Source organism: Leptonychotes weddellii, chromosome 14 (assembly GCF_054177405.1).
Source record: "Leptonychotes weddellii isolate Sample4059 chromosome 14, ASM5417740v2, whole genome shotgun sequence".
Lineage (NCBI taxonomy): Eukaryota > Metazoa > Chordata > Mammalia > Carnivora > Phocidae > Leptonychotes > Leptonychotes weddellii.
This window is the reverse complement of record NC_138382.1, coordinates 692,331-710,741: the sequence shown is the minus strand read 5'-3', so window position 1 is coordinate 710,741 and position 18,411 is coordinate 692,331. Positions and strand designations below refer to the sequence as shown.

The window sequence follows — 18,411 nt, the reverse complement described above, 5'->3', positions numbered from 1 at the left end:
CTGAGGACATGCAGGCCGCGCTGCGGAGAGCCTGGTGTGGGCAGGAGCGGAGGCCCCCAGCCATCAGCCGGCAGCAGCTGCCCGCGAGGGAGGGAATCTCCTGGAAGTGGGTCCCCGGCCCCGTCAAGCCTTCGGGTGAGACCACAGCCTCACGAGAGACCCCCAAGCCAGAGCCACGCTGCCAAACCCCACCTGAAACAGAGCGGTAAGAAGTGATTATTGTTTTTGACCCACTACGTTTTGGGGTCATTGGTCACGTGGCAGCACACAAGGAATGCGATAGACATCGGAGCAGACACCTGGCTGAAGTGAGGGAGAGCTGCAGTCGACAGCGGGGAAGAGGATCATGCAGGAGCCCAGGCACAGATGACCTGAGCTTGAGAGACAGTCTGTGTGGCCGCAGTGGACTCAGCACCAGCAGTGAGGTCAGGGGGTGGCGGGCGTGTGAGGCAGGGTCACGCAAGCCAGGCAGCCAGAGCCCATAGTCCGAGGCTGAGAGGAGGGTGTGCTGATCTCCAAACGGCTGCCTCCCCTTCCAGGCACCCCCAAACCCTGACAGCAGGTCCCCCACCACCTCATCTTGACAAGCGCTAGGGCTGAAGAGGGCCTGAAGAGAGACAGGGAGAACTCAGAGCCTCGGCGGACTTGCTCAAGCCCCATAAGGAAGAGCCGTTTACGACCACATCGTCGTCCCCCTCTACGGGATCAAGGCCACAGGGCAGCCTGTCATGGAACTGCTTTGACAAGACTGGGGTTGAGCAGCTGTGGGTTGGGGGGGCACCAGGATGGCTTTGAAGGTGTCCACCCCTGCCTGGTCCTCCTGCCACGCAGAAGGGGAGTCCAGCTGCCCCCCCTCAGTAGATGGAAAGCAGCGGCCGTGATCAGGCATGACTTCCCAGGCCCCCGAAGGGCAAGGCTTGCACTCAGGACTCTCATCGTGGACACCAGCTACCAGGGTGCAAGGAGATCCAGGCCACTGGAGACAGCCAGCACCAGGAGCCCGCGAGCCCGGAACAATTAAGAGAGCTGTTCCACACCTCGAGGAAAACCTGCTTGACGTTCTGTTACAGAGACACAGGAAATTGAGACAGCGGTTTTCGCCTTCGTTTCTCCAGTGTTAGAATTGTTTATTTCACACCCCTCTCCCCTCATGGCTACTTGCAGGGAACAGATGCAGCGCCCCAGCCGGGTCCCTGCTCCCTCTCCACCATGCAAAATGAGATTTGCTGAAACGCCCCCAGTCTGTTTACAGGAGCCAGCCGGGGAGGGGGGGGGGCGGGGGCTGCATGTGGTCCCAGAACCTCAGTGGTGGCTCCAAGGACGCCCATCTATAAAAGCTGTCCAGCTGGGCTCCCCTGGGACAGAACACCCCTTTGGAGTCCCCAGCCCAGCTCCCTGAGGGATCCCTAAACCCGGAAGCTGGTTTCACTGACCCATCGCAAGCTGGACACAGGTCGAGATGTAGGTGGCTGGTGGTGGGGTGGGCCTGGTCCTCCCTGTGTGGAGGGCAGTCTCTGGACTCTGCCTCAGTCACCCCGGGATGTAGGCCATGTGCTGTCTGGACATTCCTGCAGTGGACCAGGAGGCAGGCGGGGCGCCCCCCAGGTCCGCCGTGTGCACCATCACCTGGGCATGGGGTGAGCCCGCAGGACAACTGGTGGTCCAGGGGTCCTTGTCCACGCTGTGGGCCATGCCAGCCAGCTCTCTGGTGCCCTCACCGAGGTCCCTGCAGGAAGAGGAGGCAAAGCTTGGGAGAAGAGCAGGTACCCGGTGTAAACTTGACCCCATGATGGGCCCATGGGGCCTGGCCTTCCGTGGGCTTGGGGCAGGCTCAGAACTGCCCTGAGTCTGAGGAGGTCCCTCCACTAGTGCCCCTGCCTGGGCCTCAGACCCCACACCTGTACGAGGTACCTGGTCCAAGAAGCAGCATGCCCACCTTCCAAGGTGGGAAGGGACTTCTTGGGGTGGTGCTGAGGAAGGGGGCTCACTCAGAGTGTGCATAAACCCCAGGGGCCAGACTTCCTTGCCTGGCCTGGTTGCCCCGGGCAGAGAAGGGACACAGAGGTCCCAGGAATGTCTAGGGAGACACCCTTGCTCCTGGCAGGCTGTCCTCTGGTGGTCTGGGCCCAGATCACCCATCTGCATCTTCAGTTCCCTTGGGCATGCCACCCCCAACCCACAAAGGAACCCATTCTGCAGGCTGGTGAGACCCTGCCCCCACCCACGGGCCCCTCTCCTGCATACACTTGTGCACTGCTCCCTGCAGGCTGTGCACATCCCCCGCCACCCCCCGGCTAAGATACTGTCTCTCTCCTCCCCCCACAATGCAGGCTCTCCCAATCTGTTCACCTCAGGCATCACCTCCTCCAGGAAGCCCCCCCCGATCTCTGCTCCCCCTCACACCTAATTCTCAGAAAAGCTCTAGGAAATAGTAGGAATTAAGAAGTTATCTTTTAGTTCAATGAGTAAGTGAATCAATTAATTACTTAGTGGAGAGGAAAGACTGCTTAGCAGGCAAGTCTATGGACAGCCTTAGTTCAAACCCAGCTTCACACTTAGTAGTTGTGTGTGACTCTGGACAGTCTTCTTAAAATGGGATGAAAACAGTGCACCCCCCATCCCCCAAGGCTAGAAGAGTGTCTGGCACGGTGGGAGAGCCGGGAAGCATCCAGGAAGCAGAGGCAAGGTCAAGGGCACACCCCACCTCCTAGAGACGGCTTTACCGCCCATGGTGGGAGCCGCCAGGCACCGGGGCCTTGCCCAGGAGGGCACATCCGAGAGGCAGCCATTCCTCCCCCCCTGCACCGGCGCGCTCCCCAGCCGGGACACAGGACAGTCCGCCACAGGTCTGTAAGCAGGAGGCGCCACCGGCGGGGGTGACCGAAAAGCTCTGAAACCTGCCGAGGGGATGCGGCTTTTGGAGAAGGGGATGCGCTAGCCAAGACCGTGCAACACGGCTAGAGCGAGGAGGAAGGCTCTTGCAGCGGGCGGGTGAGGTTCTCTTGCGCAGGCAGGCACACAGAGCTGCGAGGACTGGCCGGTCACCAGGCAGTCACTCAGCAGAGGAGCCCGCAATAAAGCCAGCAACGCCAGCGGCGCCAAAGGCGTGGGAGACGCTCTTCCTCAGCGCTAACCGAGGAGGTGCCTGTGAGCGGGAAGCCTGCACCTGCTGAGTAAGCAAGTGGACAACAGGTCAGGACACCCAGAGGCACGGCCCAGCTCGTGCTCCGGGAGAAAGAACGTGGAGAGAAAAACATCCAGACCGTTTGGCCCCAACAGGCCATTCCTAGGATGGCCCCAAATGTCGTCCTGGAAAAGAAAAACCACTCGATGTAAGCAGACATTCACCCAAACCCGAGTGCAGTGGGTGGAGCATTTGGGGTGCAGCTCGGGGGCCTCAGACGCCAGGGCAACACGGCATGGCGTGGCGGTGGAAAGGGCGCAAGGCAGCGTCTCCGCCGAACCACCGTGATGTACGCCTGCTGCGTGACCTACGGTGCACCTGGAGCTCCAGGGAGGGGACGGGAAATTGACCCCTTCCCACAGGCCCAGCACGCGGCACGCGGACACGGGACCAGACGGCCACGCCAAGCCCACGTGGGGCGCCGTCTCCTGAGCCTCAGTGTCCTCATCTGTGCCTCAGACACAAGAGCAGGGAAAACGGTGATGGCCGGCACTCACGGAGCCCTCCCCCCGGCCCAGCCGAGACCCTCACTGTTGGAACGAGGACACCGAGGGCCGAGCGGCCACCACACAGCATGGCCATCAGGTGGGGACAGGCGGAGGGAAAGGGCAGCCAGCCCCGTTTCTGAGTGCTGCCCTCCACCCCTTCCCTGGAGGCGCAGAGGGCCCCGGGCCACGGCACAGGAAGCACTGGGGGTGCGTGCTGGAAGCAGGCAGGATTAGGGCATGGCGCGGCTCCCGCCAAGCAAGCGTTGGAGCCAGGGGACAGAGACCGTGAGCATGGCAGGTGGGCAGGAGGCCCATCACACTGTTCCTTCTGCTTCTGTCACCCCCAGGCAATAACTGGTTCCGGCTGGAACGTCCCTGGACCCCGAGGCCACGGGTCAGAGGTCGTGGGCAGCAGAGCGGCCCCTCGCAGAGACCCCAGTCTGCGTGCCCGCGGGGCGCCAGCCCGACCCGCGTCTGTGATCTGCACCCACGCCACCACGGGGCACCTCGCAGAGACGCAGCCCGAGCGTGGCCGTGCGGAAGCCTGGCGGCCCAGGACACGGTCTCTGTGGGACCACAGGCCCAGAGCCCGCAAAAGGCAATGCCCATTTACGGCGCCCAGAGGCCCCAGCCGCCAGTGCCACTTGTCCTCGGGGTCAGAGGGCACACGCTCAAAGCTAGCGACACTGGGAGGTGCTCTCTCTGCAGCCCCCGTGCCGCCTCGACTGGGCTCCGAGTCAGAGAACGGGACGTCAGAGAACGTCCTTGTAACACCTCAGGAAGTGTGTGCATGTGTGCAGGAAGCGTGAGAGACAGGGAGCCCTGCGGGGCCCTCGGGAAGGGAGCGCACGCCTCCGCAGGTTTGAACTCCCAGGATAAAGGCCTCAGGTGCGGGGCCTGGACCCAGGGCTGGAAGGACCGCCGGCCGCCGGCGCAGGTGAGCCTGAGCAGCGTGTGGGGCAGCAGAGTCCTGGCCAGGCCAGGCCCCCCGCCCTTGCCCGGTGCCCCCCTCGCCGCCCCGTGCGCACGTGGTGAAACTGTAGTTGTCATGCGCCTGGCCGGGCCGGCCCCCCGGCTCCCTGCCGCCGCCGCTGTTGCTGTTGTTCAGACCCTTGAGGCCGAGGCAGGCCGCCGGCGCCGTCTCCAAGTCCCCGGCTCTCAGCTGGAGCCACAGCTGGGTCGCCCTGGGGAGAGATCGGGGAAGGACGCTCAGGACACCAAAACCTCTTCGGGGCGGCTCTGCTGCTGTGGCCGAAGCTCTAGAGATGGATGGCGCCAGTGGAAGCCGAACACCGAGCCCTGAATCGCACGCGCACAGAGGGGTCGGATGGCAGCTTGCACGCTGTAAATATTTTAGAGTAAGAAACATACAGAAAAGGCTACGTTACGGTGAAGAAGGAAAGTGGCGGTGGGTCAGCCTTCCAGCCGCCGGCGAAAACTCACCATCGCCGGTCAGCCCTGCTCGCCTGGCACAGCAGGGCGCAAGCCGCGAGCCGGCCCAGACTGAGGGAGAACCAGACCAGCCCCGCGTGCTCGGCCCGGTCAGGACCAGACCAGGCCTGTGTACACAGCCGTGAGGCTCCGTGAGCCGTGGGATGCAGAGACCCCGGGTGCCACGGGGCAGCGCCTGGCTCAGTTCCCTGAGCAGCCAGGGCGGCCCCCGCATCCCCACACGCCCGCAGGAGGCCCCGGCGCGGACAGCGGGTGCCTGTCAAGAGCCTCTGCCTTGGGCCCTGGCAGCGGGGCGCGGAGGCCGCAGGGCCAGCGTACCTGTCGGACGGCTGCTCGCTCCTCTTCATGCACTTCATGAGGCAGCAGGTGAGGAAGGCCATGGACATGAGCAGGATGATGGCGCAGCTGACAATGGAGGCGATCACGGCCACCTTGAAGCCAAAGGTCTCATACGGCGGCACAGCTGCAAGGGACATAAGGCCACCTCCTGCGCGGGGCTTGCCGAGGCCCTCAGCAAGCCCTATCCCGTGGGGGTGGTGGGAGCTGGTGGCGGGGGCAAAGTTCTGTGCAGAGTATTGTCGGTGGGGTTATCAGGGAACGCTGCCCTCTAAGAAAGGGGTGTTCGGGCAGGGCTTTGGAGGGTGTGTAGGAGTTCACAGCGGCACACTGGAAACAGCTCTGACAGCGAGGTCAGTGGTGGTCCCTGGTCCCCACACGCTGCAGCCTGGGCCCCAGATGCCTGCACACAGCCCACGGCCTGCTTCCACAAGGTCACAAGCCGGCACAACCCTCTGGGAGCCTATGGGCCGTCTCAGGTGACTTTCCGGAAGGGCTCAAAGGCTGGGGGGAGCAGGCCTCACATTTGCACACGGGGATCACGGAGGACCACTCGGCGGCACTACCCTTCCAGGCGCAGGTCAGGAGGCCGGACCCAACCATCTGGTGGCCTGAGGGGCAGTGGAACACGATGACGGTCCCCACAGAAGTGCCGTTGCCGCGGAGGACTTGGAGGGTGCCCCGTGGGGGTGGCCACACACGTGCGCATGCGCCTAGGGAAGAAAAGAGGAGAGATGGTGTGAGGACCCCATCCTGGCGGGCGGAGGGTGGGCAGGAGCCCCGCCAGCCGCGTGACGCTCCGGAGAAGGTCCCACGGCCCAGACCACTGGGTGTGGCAGCCATCCGGCCGGTGGCCCAGAGACAGACGCAGAGCGGATCCCCACAGTAAGCGAACTCTAGAGGTTCCGAAGAGCACGGTGTTGAAAACATAACTTTGTGTCAGAAGACAATAAAGGCAAATTCAGGTGACCCTTGAACACGGTTTGAACGGCTCGGGTCCACTTGATACAGGACTTTTTACAGGACAGAACTGTCCGCGTATTTCCCTTACTTGCGACTTTCCCAATGTCGTTTGCTTCTCTCCCGCTCCCTTTACTGTAAGAACACCGTACGTAACACATCTAACACACAAGCTACATGTCTAGTGACTGCTGGTGTGATCGGTGAGGCTTCGGTCACCAGGAGCCAGCAGTGGTAAAGTTTTGGGGGAGCCTGAAGTTACAGCTGAATATCAGCTGCATGACCCTGTGATGTTCAAGGGTCAACGGCACATAATTAGCATCTAAGCAGAGCTCTGAAGGCAGAGTCCAGAAAAAAGGGAGGGACAGTGTGGACAGTGTGAAGAGTAAACAGGAAAACTTCCAATAATGGAAGAAACAGGAAAAGATATTTGGAGAACAGAGGACAAAGGTTCAACCCATGTGCGATCGCACACACCCACACAAACGGAACATCCCTGTGAACGGGAACGGCTGATGTGGGACGCAGCCCCTCACGGAGGAGATGCAAGGAGCCAAGCGCAGGAAAGAACACTAGTCCTTGCAGTTCTGGGGAGAGCTAGTCTTCCCCCCTTACGCTGGTAAAGAGGAAGAGAAAAAAGACCCACGGCGAAGGTCCTAGGGCCGGGAACACCCGCTCTGGGACTTGGCTGGTGGGTGTGGATCCAAACCTCCCTGGATGAGTCTGGGAAAACGTTAAGAGCCTTGTGTCGTGTGTATCCTCCAAGAATTTAGCCAAAGGAAAGACGACGAATCTGCAGCCAGGATTTCTACACCAGGATGTTCACTCCCAAGCGTACGCAGAAGAGTGGGGGTTGGAAACCACCATGTACCCTGCTGTGGGGCCGGGACAGGGAATCCAGGAACATCCTGGCGACAAATGCCACCATGCTGCCCTACGTGAGGGCACAGAGACAGGCTGAATGAAGCAGCAATCACAGCACTTGTATAAAATAACCACAACGACAATAGCTGGCACTTCCCTGGAGCCTACTGCGTGCGGGACGCTGAACCCACACCTTACATGCATTAACACATCAATCTGCACAGCACCTTCCTGGGGAGCTGCCATTCTCCCCACCTGACAGGTCAGCAAACCGAGGCACAGGGTGGTTAAGTCACTTCCCGAGGTCACAGGGCAGGGATTCGGAACCAGGCAAGGTGGCTCCAGGCCAGCTTCTCAACACACGTGTGCACACAGACACACACGTGCAGAGACACACACGTATGCAAGATACACATGCATGCAAGACACACACATGCACACAGAGTGCACACAGAGTGCCCAGAGACACACGTGCACAAACATGCATGTACACAGACACACATGTGCCCAGAGACACACGTGCACAAACATAAGTGTGCAGAGACATGCATGCAGACACACATGTGCCCAGAGACACACGTGCGCAAACATACATGTACACAGACACACGTGTGCCCAGACACATGCGCACAGACACACGTGCACACAGGCATGCATGCACACAGACACACATACGCCCATACGTGTGCGTGCACAGCACGCACACACACGTGTGCAGACGTGCATGCACATGTGTGCACACAGACACATGCACCCAGCCATGTGTCCTTTGTGTCCAGCTTCTCTGCTCAGGACAATGCCCAGGGGAGGCGCCAGGCGTGACGTTCTGCGGCCCACTTGGCATGCCATGACCCGCCAAGCTCCTGCACTCCCCAGCCTGCTCATCACGTGGCTTTCCCCGTGTTCTGACGTTAGCACCAGGCCTCCCTCCTTCACTTGCTCCAGCCCCAAAACTTAGAGCCCTCCCCGACTCTTTCTCTCAATCCACGGCCAATTCACCAGCAAACCCTGTGGGCTGTGCTTTTAAAATCTATACCCAGGACATCTGCAGGGAGCTGGAGCGCCCCTCTCAGCACCCCACTTCACACAGGCTGTGAGGGCCGAGCACACCCAGGATGGGCCAGGGCAGTGGCTATTCCTTGGACCGGCCACAGCTGCACACGCACACCCCCCGCACAGCGCGTCACATGTCTGCGCACGACCAGCCCGTGCAGGGGGAGGCCAGGCCACCCGTTGTCACGCTGTGAGGGCGAGGCTGCGAAGGGGGCAGCGGCCTGAGCATCGGCCCTGTGGGGGGCAGAGCCAGGCCTTCCGCCCGCCAGGAAAACAGCAGGAGCCGTGGCTGCCCGACCCCTGGCTGTGCGCAGTGACCATGAGGGACGGCGCCTGGCTGGGCTCTGCCGGGCTGCAAGTGCTCGGCCCCACCGGGAACCTGGAGGGGGGCCCACAGGCTGCAATGTGGGGGAAAATGTGAGCCGGGGGCCTTATGCTTTGTGCACTTTGTTGGGGGGCTGACTCCCGGATCAGCTCAGACGACGCTGGGCACCTAATGGGTGCTTCGCGCCCGTGAGCAGGGCTGTCCCTCACTCCCTCACAGATGGGGAAACTGAGGCACGGCAAGGCTGGACAGTGCTGGGCCTCCCCATGTGCAGGTGTCCATCACCAGCGTCCCCACCACCACCAGCAATGCAGCTCTCATAGAATGTTCTGGTCAGAAAGCACCCTCACTCCTGGCCTGGTGCAGCACTCATAAGCATCCCAGGGGACAGCGCAGAGGAGTCCTTATCCCCACTTTTCTGCGAGGACACCGATCTTGCGGAGGTGGCGGACGCCACGGGGAGGGGCCCAGAAGTAACACCGCAGCATAGCAGGGCTGCCTCTCCCGCACAGACCGCACTTACGCATCAACAACAGGGTCCAAAGTCACAACAGAAAAGTACGGGGCACTCAGAACAGAGAAACAAATGTCTTAAGAACCAGGGGCAGGGCAATGAGTTAAAAAAAATTAAATAAAAGGCATTCACATCGGAAAGGAAGAAGCAAAACTTCACCATCCAATGACATGATCTTGGATCTAGAAAAATCCCCAGGAATCTAGTAAAAACCTGCAGAAAGCAATAGGCGATTCCCACGGGGCCGCAGGAGACAAGACCGACACACGGAAATCCGTGTATTTCAGCACAGCGGCCGTGAACAGCCTGGATGTGAGACGGAGACGGCAATCCCACTTACTTACGTAGGATAAACTGAACAAAAGAAGGGCAAAACTTAAATCCTGGAAACTCTAAGACATTGTTGGCGGAAATAAAGGTCCTGAACGAAGGGGAAGCCGCCCACCCCTTCGGACCGGGAGACGGACCCCATGGGGACCGACGCTAGCCTCCACTCATCTGCACACAACACGGCCTCTACCAGAGTCCCAGCTGCCGCCCCCCAGAAACCAACAGGCTGGTCCCAAAATTCATAAGGACTTGCAGATGGAGCCCACACAAAAACTATCTCGAAAAAGAACAAAGTTGGAGAACTCACAGTTTCCTATTTCACAACTTTCCACAAAGCTACAGTGACAAAGGGACAGACATTGAGGCCAATGGAGCTGAACTGAGAGCCCAGAAATAAACTCTTATTTACAGCGAAGCAAGTTTCGAAAAACGTTCCAAGACAACTCAGTGGGACGAGAACAGTGCTCCAACAATCAGTACTGGGACGACAATATCCACGTGCTACGTAGAGCTGGCCCTCTGCTCACACCGTACACGAAAACTAACGTGAAGTGAATCACAGACCCAAATATAAGAGCTAACTCTTAGAAGAAAGCGGAGGGGTAAATCTTCCTGACCTTGGATCAGGCAATGATTTCTCAGATATGACACCAAAAGACAAACAACAAAAGTGAAAAACAGATAAACGGGACTTGATCGAAATGAAAAACGTTTGTGCTTCAAAGGACAGGATCGAGAAAGTAAAAAGACAAGCCACAGAGCACGAGAGACCATTTGCCAATCACACCTCTGGTAAGGGGACTGTATTCAGAATGCAAAAATTATTATTAATTTTTTAAAAGATTTTATTTATTTATTTGTCAGAGAGAGACAGAGAGAGAGAGAGAGAGAGACAGAGAGAGAGAGAGAGAGAGCACAAGCAGGGGGAGGGGCAGAGGGAGAAGCAGACTCCCCGCGGAGCAGGGAGCCTGACGCGGGGCTCAGTCCCAGGACCCTGGGATCATGATCTGAGCCGAAGGCAGACGCCAAACCGACTGAGCCACCCAGGAACCCCTAAAAAATTATTATACTGAATTATAAAAGGGAACCAAATTTAAAAATGGGCAAAGGATCTGGATGGACTCTAAAGATAGCCCAGTGGCCCACGGAAAGATGCTCAGCATCCGTCGCCTTCAGGAAAGCGCTGATCAGGTCAGGGAGGGACTGTCTCACATCCACAAGCACCCGTACTGAGACAGAGGGTGGCGGGTGTAGCAGGGGCGTGGAGAACCCGAGGCCTCGCGCGGCAGGCGGGCACCCAGCACTCACACGGAGAGTCAGCGCTCAGCGCGTGATGCTGCAACGCCCCGCCCAGTTCCCGAACGGAGGGATGAAGACACATCCACACAGACTTGTACACACACGTTCCCGGCAGCGTTATTCACAACAGCCGAAACGGAGAAACTGCCCTCGTGTCCGCCACCTGATGAACGGATAAATGGCACATAGTACAAGCCACACTCGGAATATCAAAGGAGAGAGGCACTGACCCGCCGTGTGGCGAGTGGCCACAAAACCTCACGTGGTCTGACTGCATTTCTGTGAACCGCTCGGAAGAGGCCAATCCTCAGAAGGAAAGCGGCTTAGCCAGGGGCGGGGAAGAGACGGCTACGGCATGCACGGCTTCGTTCTGGGCTGATGAAAGCGTTCTAAAGCGGACCGTGGTGAGGGCTGCCCAGATCCGCAAATGTACCACGAGCCACCAAGCTGCACACATTAAATATCGTATACTTCAAATGGGTGAATCATATGGAATATGAATTATATCTCAATAAAGCTCCTAAACAATTTCAGGAAAATACTTCTGTCAATCAAAGAAATGCAAATTTAAAATGCGAGGTATTGTTTTTGGCCTGTTAGCTTGGCCAACATTAAAAAGACTAGCCTACCAGGGCGGGCAGGGGATGGAAGGGCGTGTACACAGCACCTGCCCTGTGCCCGGACCTGGACGCTTCCCACTCACGCTCGCTGGCCTGGGGGTGCCCAGTGGGACGCAGACTCTGAATCCAGAGTCAGCTCTTAACTGACCAAGCTCTGCCCCAAAGACGGCCGTGGAGGAGGGAATCAACGCAGTCACGAATGAATGGAAGGATGCCCAGAGTCAGCGGCCCCCACCAGGATCCCTGGACCTGGACTCATGCTGACCTTCCGGGCAGGGCAGTTTGGAAGCGGGTAGATAGAGCGTGGCAGCCACAGGCCAGCCACGTGGCCCCTTCCGCAGGGTCACCAGGCCCCAACACTTCCCAGACCCCGATTTAGAGCTGTCACTTCTGCATTCTTCTGTGGCTCCGCAGCTTCCTTCACTACCGCCCAGCATGGCCCTCGGCGAGGGGAGGGGGCTGAGCCCTGAGGGTGCTCGCAGCGGTCTGCCCGGGTCTGCCCAGCCCCCGCACCCGGTCTGTACAGCTAGAACTTTCTCAAGAAGGCCAGGTGCCCCCGGGATGGAGCCGCTGGTGAAAGGTCCAGGGTCAGGGTCAAGCTGGAAGGCGTGGTAACAAATCCCTCCAACTCTGCGGTATGTCCGAGACAAGCCGGGGAAAGCGCCCCAGCAACCGTCACTGCTGCATGTAACCGGGTGGCCCACTCTGCCGCCCAAGGCCCAGCCCAGACCCCTACCCCTCGGGCTCTGCCGGCCCCAGGAAGCAGGCAGCAAGCCGGCTCTGCACCGCCCCCGACCAGCTGGGTGACCCCATCACTCCGCCGCTCTGGGCCTGGGACCCACCTGTAGGTGCGGCAGCGGGCCGGGGGCTGGCGGGCCTGCCCCAGACAGTGCAGCCCCAGCAGGGAAACCACCACTGCCATCTGGGACACAGCACGCCCTGGCGTGTGCACGGGGTTGGGGGCAGGGCCGGTGTCAACAGTCACATCCTGTGCTGCGGCCAGTTCCGGGGCCAGGGTGCCCATCCTCGGTTTCACCACCTGGCAGTGCTCCTCCCCAAGTGCTCCGAGCCGGGGAGGTGGGAGATGAGGGGCGTCAGAGGCGGGGGAGGGGCTGCGCTGACCTGCAGACCCTCCACGGCGCACCCCCAACGCAAGACAGGAAAAAGGATGTGGGGCTCACCCCGTGGGCACGCCGTGAGGCTCCAAGACTCAGAGCAGTCCTGGCCCCCTCCCCAGCCCTGTGGCCTCAGAATCTGCATTTCCTGGCAGCGAGGGGAGCTCGTACCCCTCAGAGGGGGGGAGCCGAGCCACGAGCACACGTGTGCTGCTTGAACACTTAAAAACACAGGCCCGAGGAAATAATCCTGGTGAGTGAGGGGTGGGTGAGGAGCCCTGCCCACAGCCTGTCCTGCAGAGGAGGCCAGGCTGGGAGCTCAGGCCCCCGTAAGCCCAGAGCCTGGATGGGAGGCGGAGGACAAGCAGGAGGGCTCCTGCTCTGTGGGAACGCGCCCAGCCCCCAACCTCAGGGCCTCTCCACAGGGTCAGACTCGGCTCCACCGTCTCCCGGACCCAGGTCCTTGCTCAGACTCCATGTCCCCATCTGCAAAACGGGGTGACCTGCCCCCCAGGCTCACGAGAAGAGGAGGACCACCCCATGGAAACCTTAGAACTGTGCCTGGAGCTCAGAAACTGTCCCCTGGGAGGGGCTCACTGCCTCATTCTGACCCTCTAGTCCATGGTACCCAAGACACCTCCACCTGCCCCCCTCCCAGCCCCAGTATCCTACATCCCTTCCCTGGGATGAAGTCCAGCTGCGTCCTGGGGTCCAAGTTCTTCCCCCATCGCCCATGTGTGGCTGGCGAAGGGCCGGTGGGGGAGGCTGGCTCAGAGCAGGGGCTTAAATGATTGTTGAGTGGCTGACTGGGTCCTCAGCCCACCACGGAGGCCACCCTTCCACTGCCCACAGGCCCCCGCTGGCTCTGGCCAGTGCAGGGGTCTCCTGCATCCCTTCCCTGGGCTGAGCCCGTTTTCCAGACGAGGAAGCTAAGGTCCACCAGCGTCTACCCAAGGCCCCGGAGTGTCCACTGGCAGGGTCGACACAAGACTTTCCACAGGACTTGTGACACACAGCCAGGACAGGGCAGGGAGGTGGCACATGCCAAAGGGCTACTGGGGATTCGGACACACCTACTCAAGACCCCCTCCCAGAGACATCCTGAGGAGTTACCAAGGCCTGGCGGCTGGGCCAGCTGGCTCCAGCGGCCGTGTCCCCGAGACACTGTAAACTCAGCCTCTGCTCACAGCCCTCACTGACCCCTCCCCAGCCCAAAGACCCCCAGGGCCCCCTCACTGGCCCACCAACAGCCCCTCCCTTGATGTCTAAGAGGCAAATCCCATCTTCTCCCGTCCCTGCTGAAAACCCTCAGATACCCAGCGGCCCCTGGACGGCCCTCCCACCTGCGACTGGCCCAGACACTGGACGCTGCACCCCCAGCCCCTCCCTGGCTAGACCAACACACCCCTCAGCCTTTGCTGCATTGTTCCTCAGGCCCTTTATGGCATCTCTCCCTGTCTCTTTTTTGCTATGCCCAAATATATCTTAAAGGAGGAAAAACACAGTGAATGCATTTGTTGCAAAGAAGACACAAACCCAAACCAAACCCCGTGGGCTCCCTGGACAGTGAAGGGCAGACCTGCCCTTGAATGGCCGCATCTCCAGCCGACCCCCCCTCGCACACTGAGGGGAGCAGGGCCTGACTCAGGTGCTTCCCCCGCCCAGCCCGCATGGCCAGCAGGGTGAAGAATAAGCCTCTCTTGTTAATCTTTTATCAGGAACCTTGGACCACAGGCCCGCCCCTCCCATCCTCCCTCCTGGAGACCACGCTGCCCTCAAACCCTGACCTCGCCTGCGGGGGCCCCAGGTAAATAAGTTACCTTTCCCATTTCTGCCAGAGGAACACTGGAGATGGGGGAGGCAGGCCGCAGGGACAGCCTATCGTGGGCCTGGGTCTCTGCACCACTGGGGGGTTGCTTCTTGCTCTGAGTCTGTTTCCCCCAAATGGAGAGGGAAACCTGAGGAGGAGAGTTTAAAAGGGTGACCTGCACACACACAGGTGTTCTGTGGAGGGTGGGACCCCCCGACCCCAGCAGGGGGCAGCCACACGTGGGAGGCCCACAGCCCTGTGTGTCTTCAGGCAAGACGCTCGCCCTCTGGGAGCACGTCTCCTCTCCCCGTGGAGGGCGGGCCGGACCTCGGCCACGGTGGAGACGGGTCACCCAGGGACTTCCCTGGCGGCTGGCAGGCCAGCTCACACCAGCGGAATACAGTCTTCCAGAGCAGAACCAGGCTGATTCCCACCCTCTCAGGGGAGAACATCGAGGCTCTGCCCGCACCTGGAAGGAGGCCGAGCTGGCCTCGGGGGAATAGAGGCTACATCTGGATTCCCACGGCGTGCCCCGAGCCTCAGTCTCCCCTCTGTGAAGGAGAGGGCGCAGGTCAGCTGTACGGCAGGGCCGGAGGAGTGCTGCCCAGGGCACACCCTCACCATCCTGGGTCCTCCTGCTGCCCCCTTCCAAGGCCCCTCCTTCAAGGCCTTCCAGAGGTTGGGGGGGTCACCTCCGGCTGCTGGAACCCTGTGTCCCTCCTACAGGGCTGCGTTCCTACACAATCTCCCCCATCAGGGAGTTGCTGGAGCTGCCCTGGGACCAGGGCCAGAGCCAGCAGGGGCCTGTGGGCAGTGGAAGGGTGGCCTCCGTGGCGGGCTGAGGACCCAGTCAGCCACTCAACAATCATTTAAGCCCCTGCTCTGAGCCAGCCTCCCCCACCGGCCCTTCGCCAGCCACACATGGGCGATGGGGGAAGAACTTGGACCCCAGGACGCAGCTGGACTTCAACACCTACCCTCAGGAAAGCAGAGTATTGTGTCCGTTCTACGACTGCAGCAAAAACACCCCCCACTGCTATGTTTTAGGGAGTGCCAAAGTGTCTCCAAAAGACCCCACACACATCCCTTCACAGCCCCACAGGGACAAGAGGGCACCCATTTCACAGCTCAAAAGACCGGGGCCATGGGGCCGGGGAATGGTGGAGTCTGGATGGACATGTTACCCGGTAGCAGAACGACCATGGCCAGGGTGGGTGCACAAGCCACCCCCCCCCACTCTGCCTGGCCTGTCCACAAGCCTGGGGGCAGGTATACAATGTCCACCACTTAGCACATGGGGAAACTGAAGCCCGAGGCAGAGAGACACATCGCAGTCAGAGGGGGCTTCCGACCCAAATGCTGGAGGAGGACTCAAGGGCTGGGAGCGCCCCCTCCCCAGGGCTCTTGTCCGGGAGAAGGCTGAGCTGTAGCTGATCAGCAGGGGTGGGGCAGGCCAGAGGGCAGGGACTGGCCCCTGAGAGCCCTCCCCACGCTGAGTTCTCAGCAGTCTTTTGTATGCAAACACAGCAGGGCCCCACCACCCCCCTGAGCAAGTCCCTCCACCTCTTGGTCAACACCCAGCTTCGCAGGCAGGCAGCGCTGCAACAAAGCCACAGGGTCCTCCGGAACAGGAGCAAAGCAGCGAATTCGGGAGGGGGTGGGGTGGGAGGGAGTCAAAGAAAATACACCCACCCCACCCAGCCAGGGGCAGGTCTCAGCTCCTGCTTCGCAAAGCTGAGCACCTCTGTCTGCTCTGCTGGCAACTTACCTCCTTGGGCCTCAGTTTCCCCACTGGAGAACGAGCTGCCCGCCAGGCCCCCCGCCCCGCGCCGGCCCCCAGCGTGGCAGGTGTCCTTGTTTTAGGCCTGAATGGCTGCTCCACCAGGCCCACCTTCCACGAGTGCGAAGAGCCCAATCCTGCCCCTGGCCTGGGGCGCAGGTGTGCAGAGACCCTCAGGCTCAAGGGGGAGGGGCAGCGTCCACTAAAGTGAGGCTCTGGGAGATCTGGTTCTGCTTCTACAAGGGTTAGGCTTTAGACGCGTTCATGCAGCAAGGCCAGCTCTCAAACCCGGGCCTTCGGAGGGGTGTCCTACACCCCAGCCAAAGCACGACGGTGAACCCTCATCAAAACCCTCTCGAAATCAGTCACGAAGTAAGCTAACTGCCCGCCCACCCTCCTTCCGGACACCTCGGGCCTCGTCCCGGGCCTGGCAGCCGCGGGACCTCGGGCAGGCTCGCTCTCCAGGCTCAGTTTCCCCACCTGTGAAGTGGGGTTGGGGGGCCATCCAGGAGCACGTCCCCGCAAAGACAGGCGGGTTCCCCACGTCCGCCGCACCGGCTTCCCCGGCACCGAGCCGGCCGCGCCGGCGGAGGGGGCGCCGCACCGGGAGAGGGCGCGCACCTGGGCGGGTGGGCGGCTGCGCGCCGCCGCCTGGTTTCGGACCACCTGCAGTCGGGCTTCGGCTTTGCTGGGGCGCCGGCTGGGCCGGCCGAGAGGGTCGCGGAGGCTCGTTCTCGGGCGGCTGTCCGGCTGGGGGCCGTCCCGGACCCGGCTGTGCGCCCCTTCTCCCGGCTGTGTGCTCTTGCCCCCGCGGCTGTGCGCACCCCCTCCCCGCCTCCGCCATGCCGCCCGCCTCTCGGCTTCCCTGTCGGTGAAATGGGTGCAGAGCCCCGCCCGTGGCCCGCAGTCCCAGCGCTCACCTGTGCGGTTCCCCGGGGCGGGCTCCGCGTCCCCTGCGCGCTCCCCGGGCCTCGCCCTACGGCGAGGGGTCGCGGCCGCCCCGGGCATCCCTGCGCTCGGCGGTGCTCTGCGGGGACTGCGGGGCCCGAGCCCGAGGGGCGGGGCAGTCCTGGACACGCCCTCCAGGGGCCCCGCCCCATGGGTCTGGGGGCGGGGCCGGCCCCGCGGGAGCCCCAACCCCCAAGGGGCCAAGCTGGCTGTGCAGGAAGTCTCGCTCCACGGCCTTGCACGGGCTTTGCCCTCGGCTCCCGCCCCTGCGAGCACCCCGGTCCCCCAGGCCAGGTGTCTTCCGTGAGGGGCACATTGGGACCCCATCTGTGTCACCGTAGGCCAGGCCCTCTGAGCTAGGGGTCCTAGGTCTTCACTGAGGAACTCCGGGTGCTGGGGGCAGATTCAGACCCCTGGGCTCTGGCTGTGCCCCCACCTACACACCCGGGGGACCTGCCCTCTCCTGGCTCGCCCCCTCCAGCTCAACTCCCTTGGGTCGTGGTACCGGGCTGGGTCCGGAGCTGCGGCCCGCCCCTTCCTCACCCCAAACACCGCCCAACCCAGGCACAGTGCCCTGCCCTGGCAACCGCCCAGGGGGCTCTCCTACCATTGACACAGGAGCTGAGGCAGCTCTGGGTGGCTCAGGGCTGCTGCTGAGTAGACTTGTCGCCCTGCAGAGCAGGGGGAAGCTTCCTTAGCCGAGAGAACAGCAGATGCAAAGGTCCTGAGGTTGGAATGTTTTGGAAGCTTGAGGAACAGCCAGAAGTCTGGTGGCTGGCTCAGGAAGTCTGGGAAGGTGGCCCAGGTGGACAGGACTGGCTCTGGAGGGCCTGGCAGCAAAGAGGTGTTCTCCTGGGACCACAGAGTAGTGTTTCAGCAGAACAGTTCCCCCACCCCACCTGCTCTCCTAGCCCAGTAGAATACATGAGGGGCATGCCCCTATCCTGGGTGGGAGTTGCTTTCACCCCATAATATCTCCTCCCCACTTCAGACCGGTGAACCACACATGAGTTCTTCGATTCCCTTGACCAAGCAGGTGTTTCCCATTTGCCACATTGGGAAGCCAGGTGAGTCCACAGGGTTCCCTCCAGACCGTGCTAGGGGCCTGGAGCCCCAGAATTCCCTTCCAAATGCCCCCCAGCCCATCTCCAAGGCTTGCACACAGGGCTGGGAGGAGAGGCGGGATGGCTTCCAGTAGCCCAAAATGCAGAATTGAGCCTGGCCACTTAGGGTGTGTATGTTTTCTGGGGCTGCTGTAACAGGGGGCCACGGGCTGAGTGCCTTAGGGCAACAGCAATGTGCTCTCGGGGTCCTGGGGCCCTGAAGTCTAAGA

The 18,411-nt window shown here is 61.3% G+C and overlaps 1 protein-coding gene across 4 annotated transcripts; it reads right to left on the bottom strand.

Annotated features, from left to right (window-relative positions):
- Window positions 1-1,094: 1,094 nt before the first annotated feature.
- Window positions 1,095-17,163, bottom strand: SUSD3 (sushi domain containing 3). 4 transcript variants are annotated; one of them, XM_081802703.1, is made up of 6 exons: window positions 12,268-13,366; window positions 11,036-11,252; window positions 5,985-6,173; window positions 5,443-5,587; window positions 4,701-4,856; window positions 1,095-1,726 (listed from the first exon to the last, which is right to left on the bottom strand). In XM_081802703.1, the coding sequence occupies exons 3-6, from the start codon at window positions 6,061-6,063 to the stop codon at window positions 1,531-1,533; spliced, it is 576 nt and encodes a 191-aa protein (XP_081658829.1). In that variant the 5' UTR covers window positions 6,064-6,173; window positions 11,036-11,252; window positions 12,268-13,366; the 3' UTR covers window positions 1,095-1,530. The 4 variants fall into 4 exon arrangements, with proteins under 4 accessions (XP_081658829.1, XP_030891251.1, XP_081658828.1 ...); XM_031035391.2 differs by lacking the exons at window positions 11,036-11,252; window positions 12,268-13,366 and adding an exon at window positions 17,051-17,163; XM_081802702.1 differs by lacking the exon at window positions 11,036-11,252.
- Between the last annotated feature and the right edge of the window lie 1,248 nt (window positions 17,164-18,411).

Bases quoted from the DNA above. Each gene is read 5' to 3' on its own strand.
- SUSD3 (XM_031035391.2), bottom strand. From the start codon at position 17,138: ATGCCCGGGGCGGCCGCGACCCCTCGCCGTAGGGCGAGGCCCGGGGAG. The intron at 5,588-5,984 runs GTGAGGCCTGCT...TGTCCCTTGCAG, and splicing joins CGTGATCCCCGTGTGCAAAT to CTGTGCCGCCGTATGAGACC. The intron at 4,857-5,442 runs GTACGCTGGCCC...ATCTCTCCCCAG, and splicing joins AGCGAGCAGCCGTCCGACAG to GGCGACCCAGCTGTGGCTCC.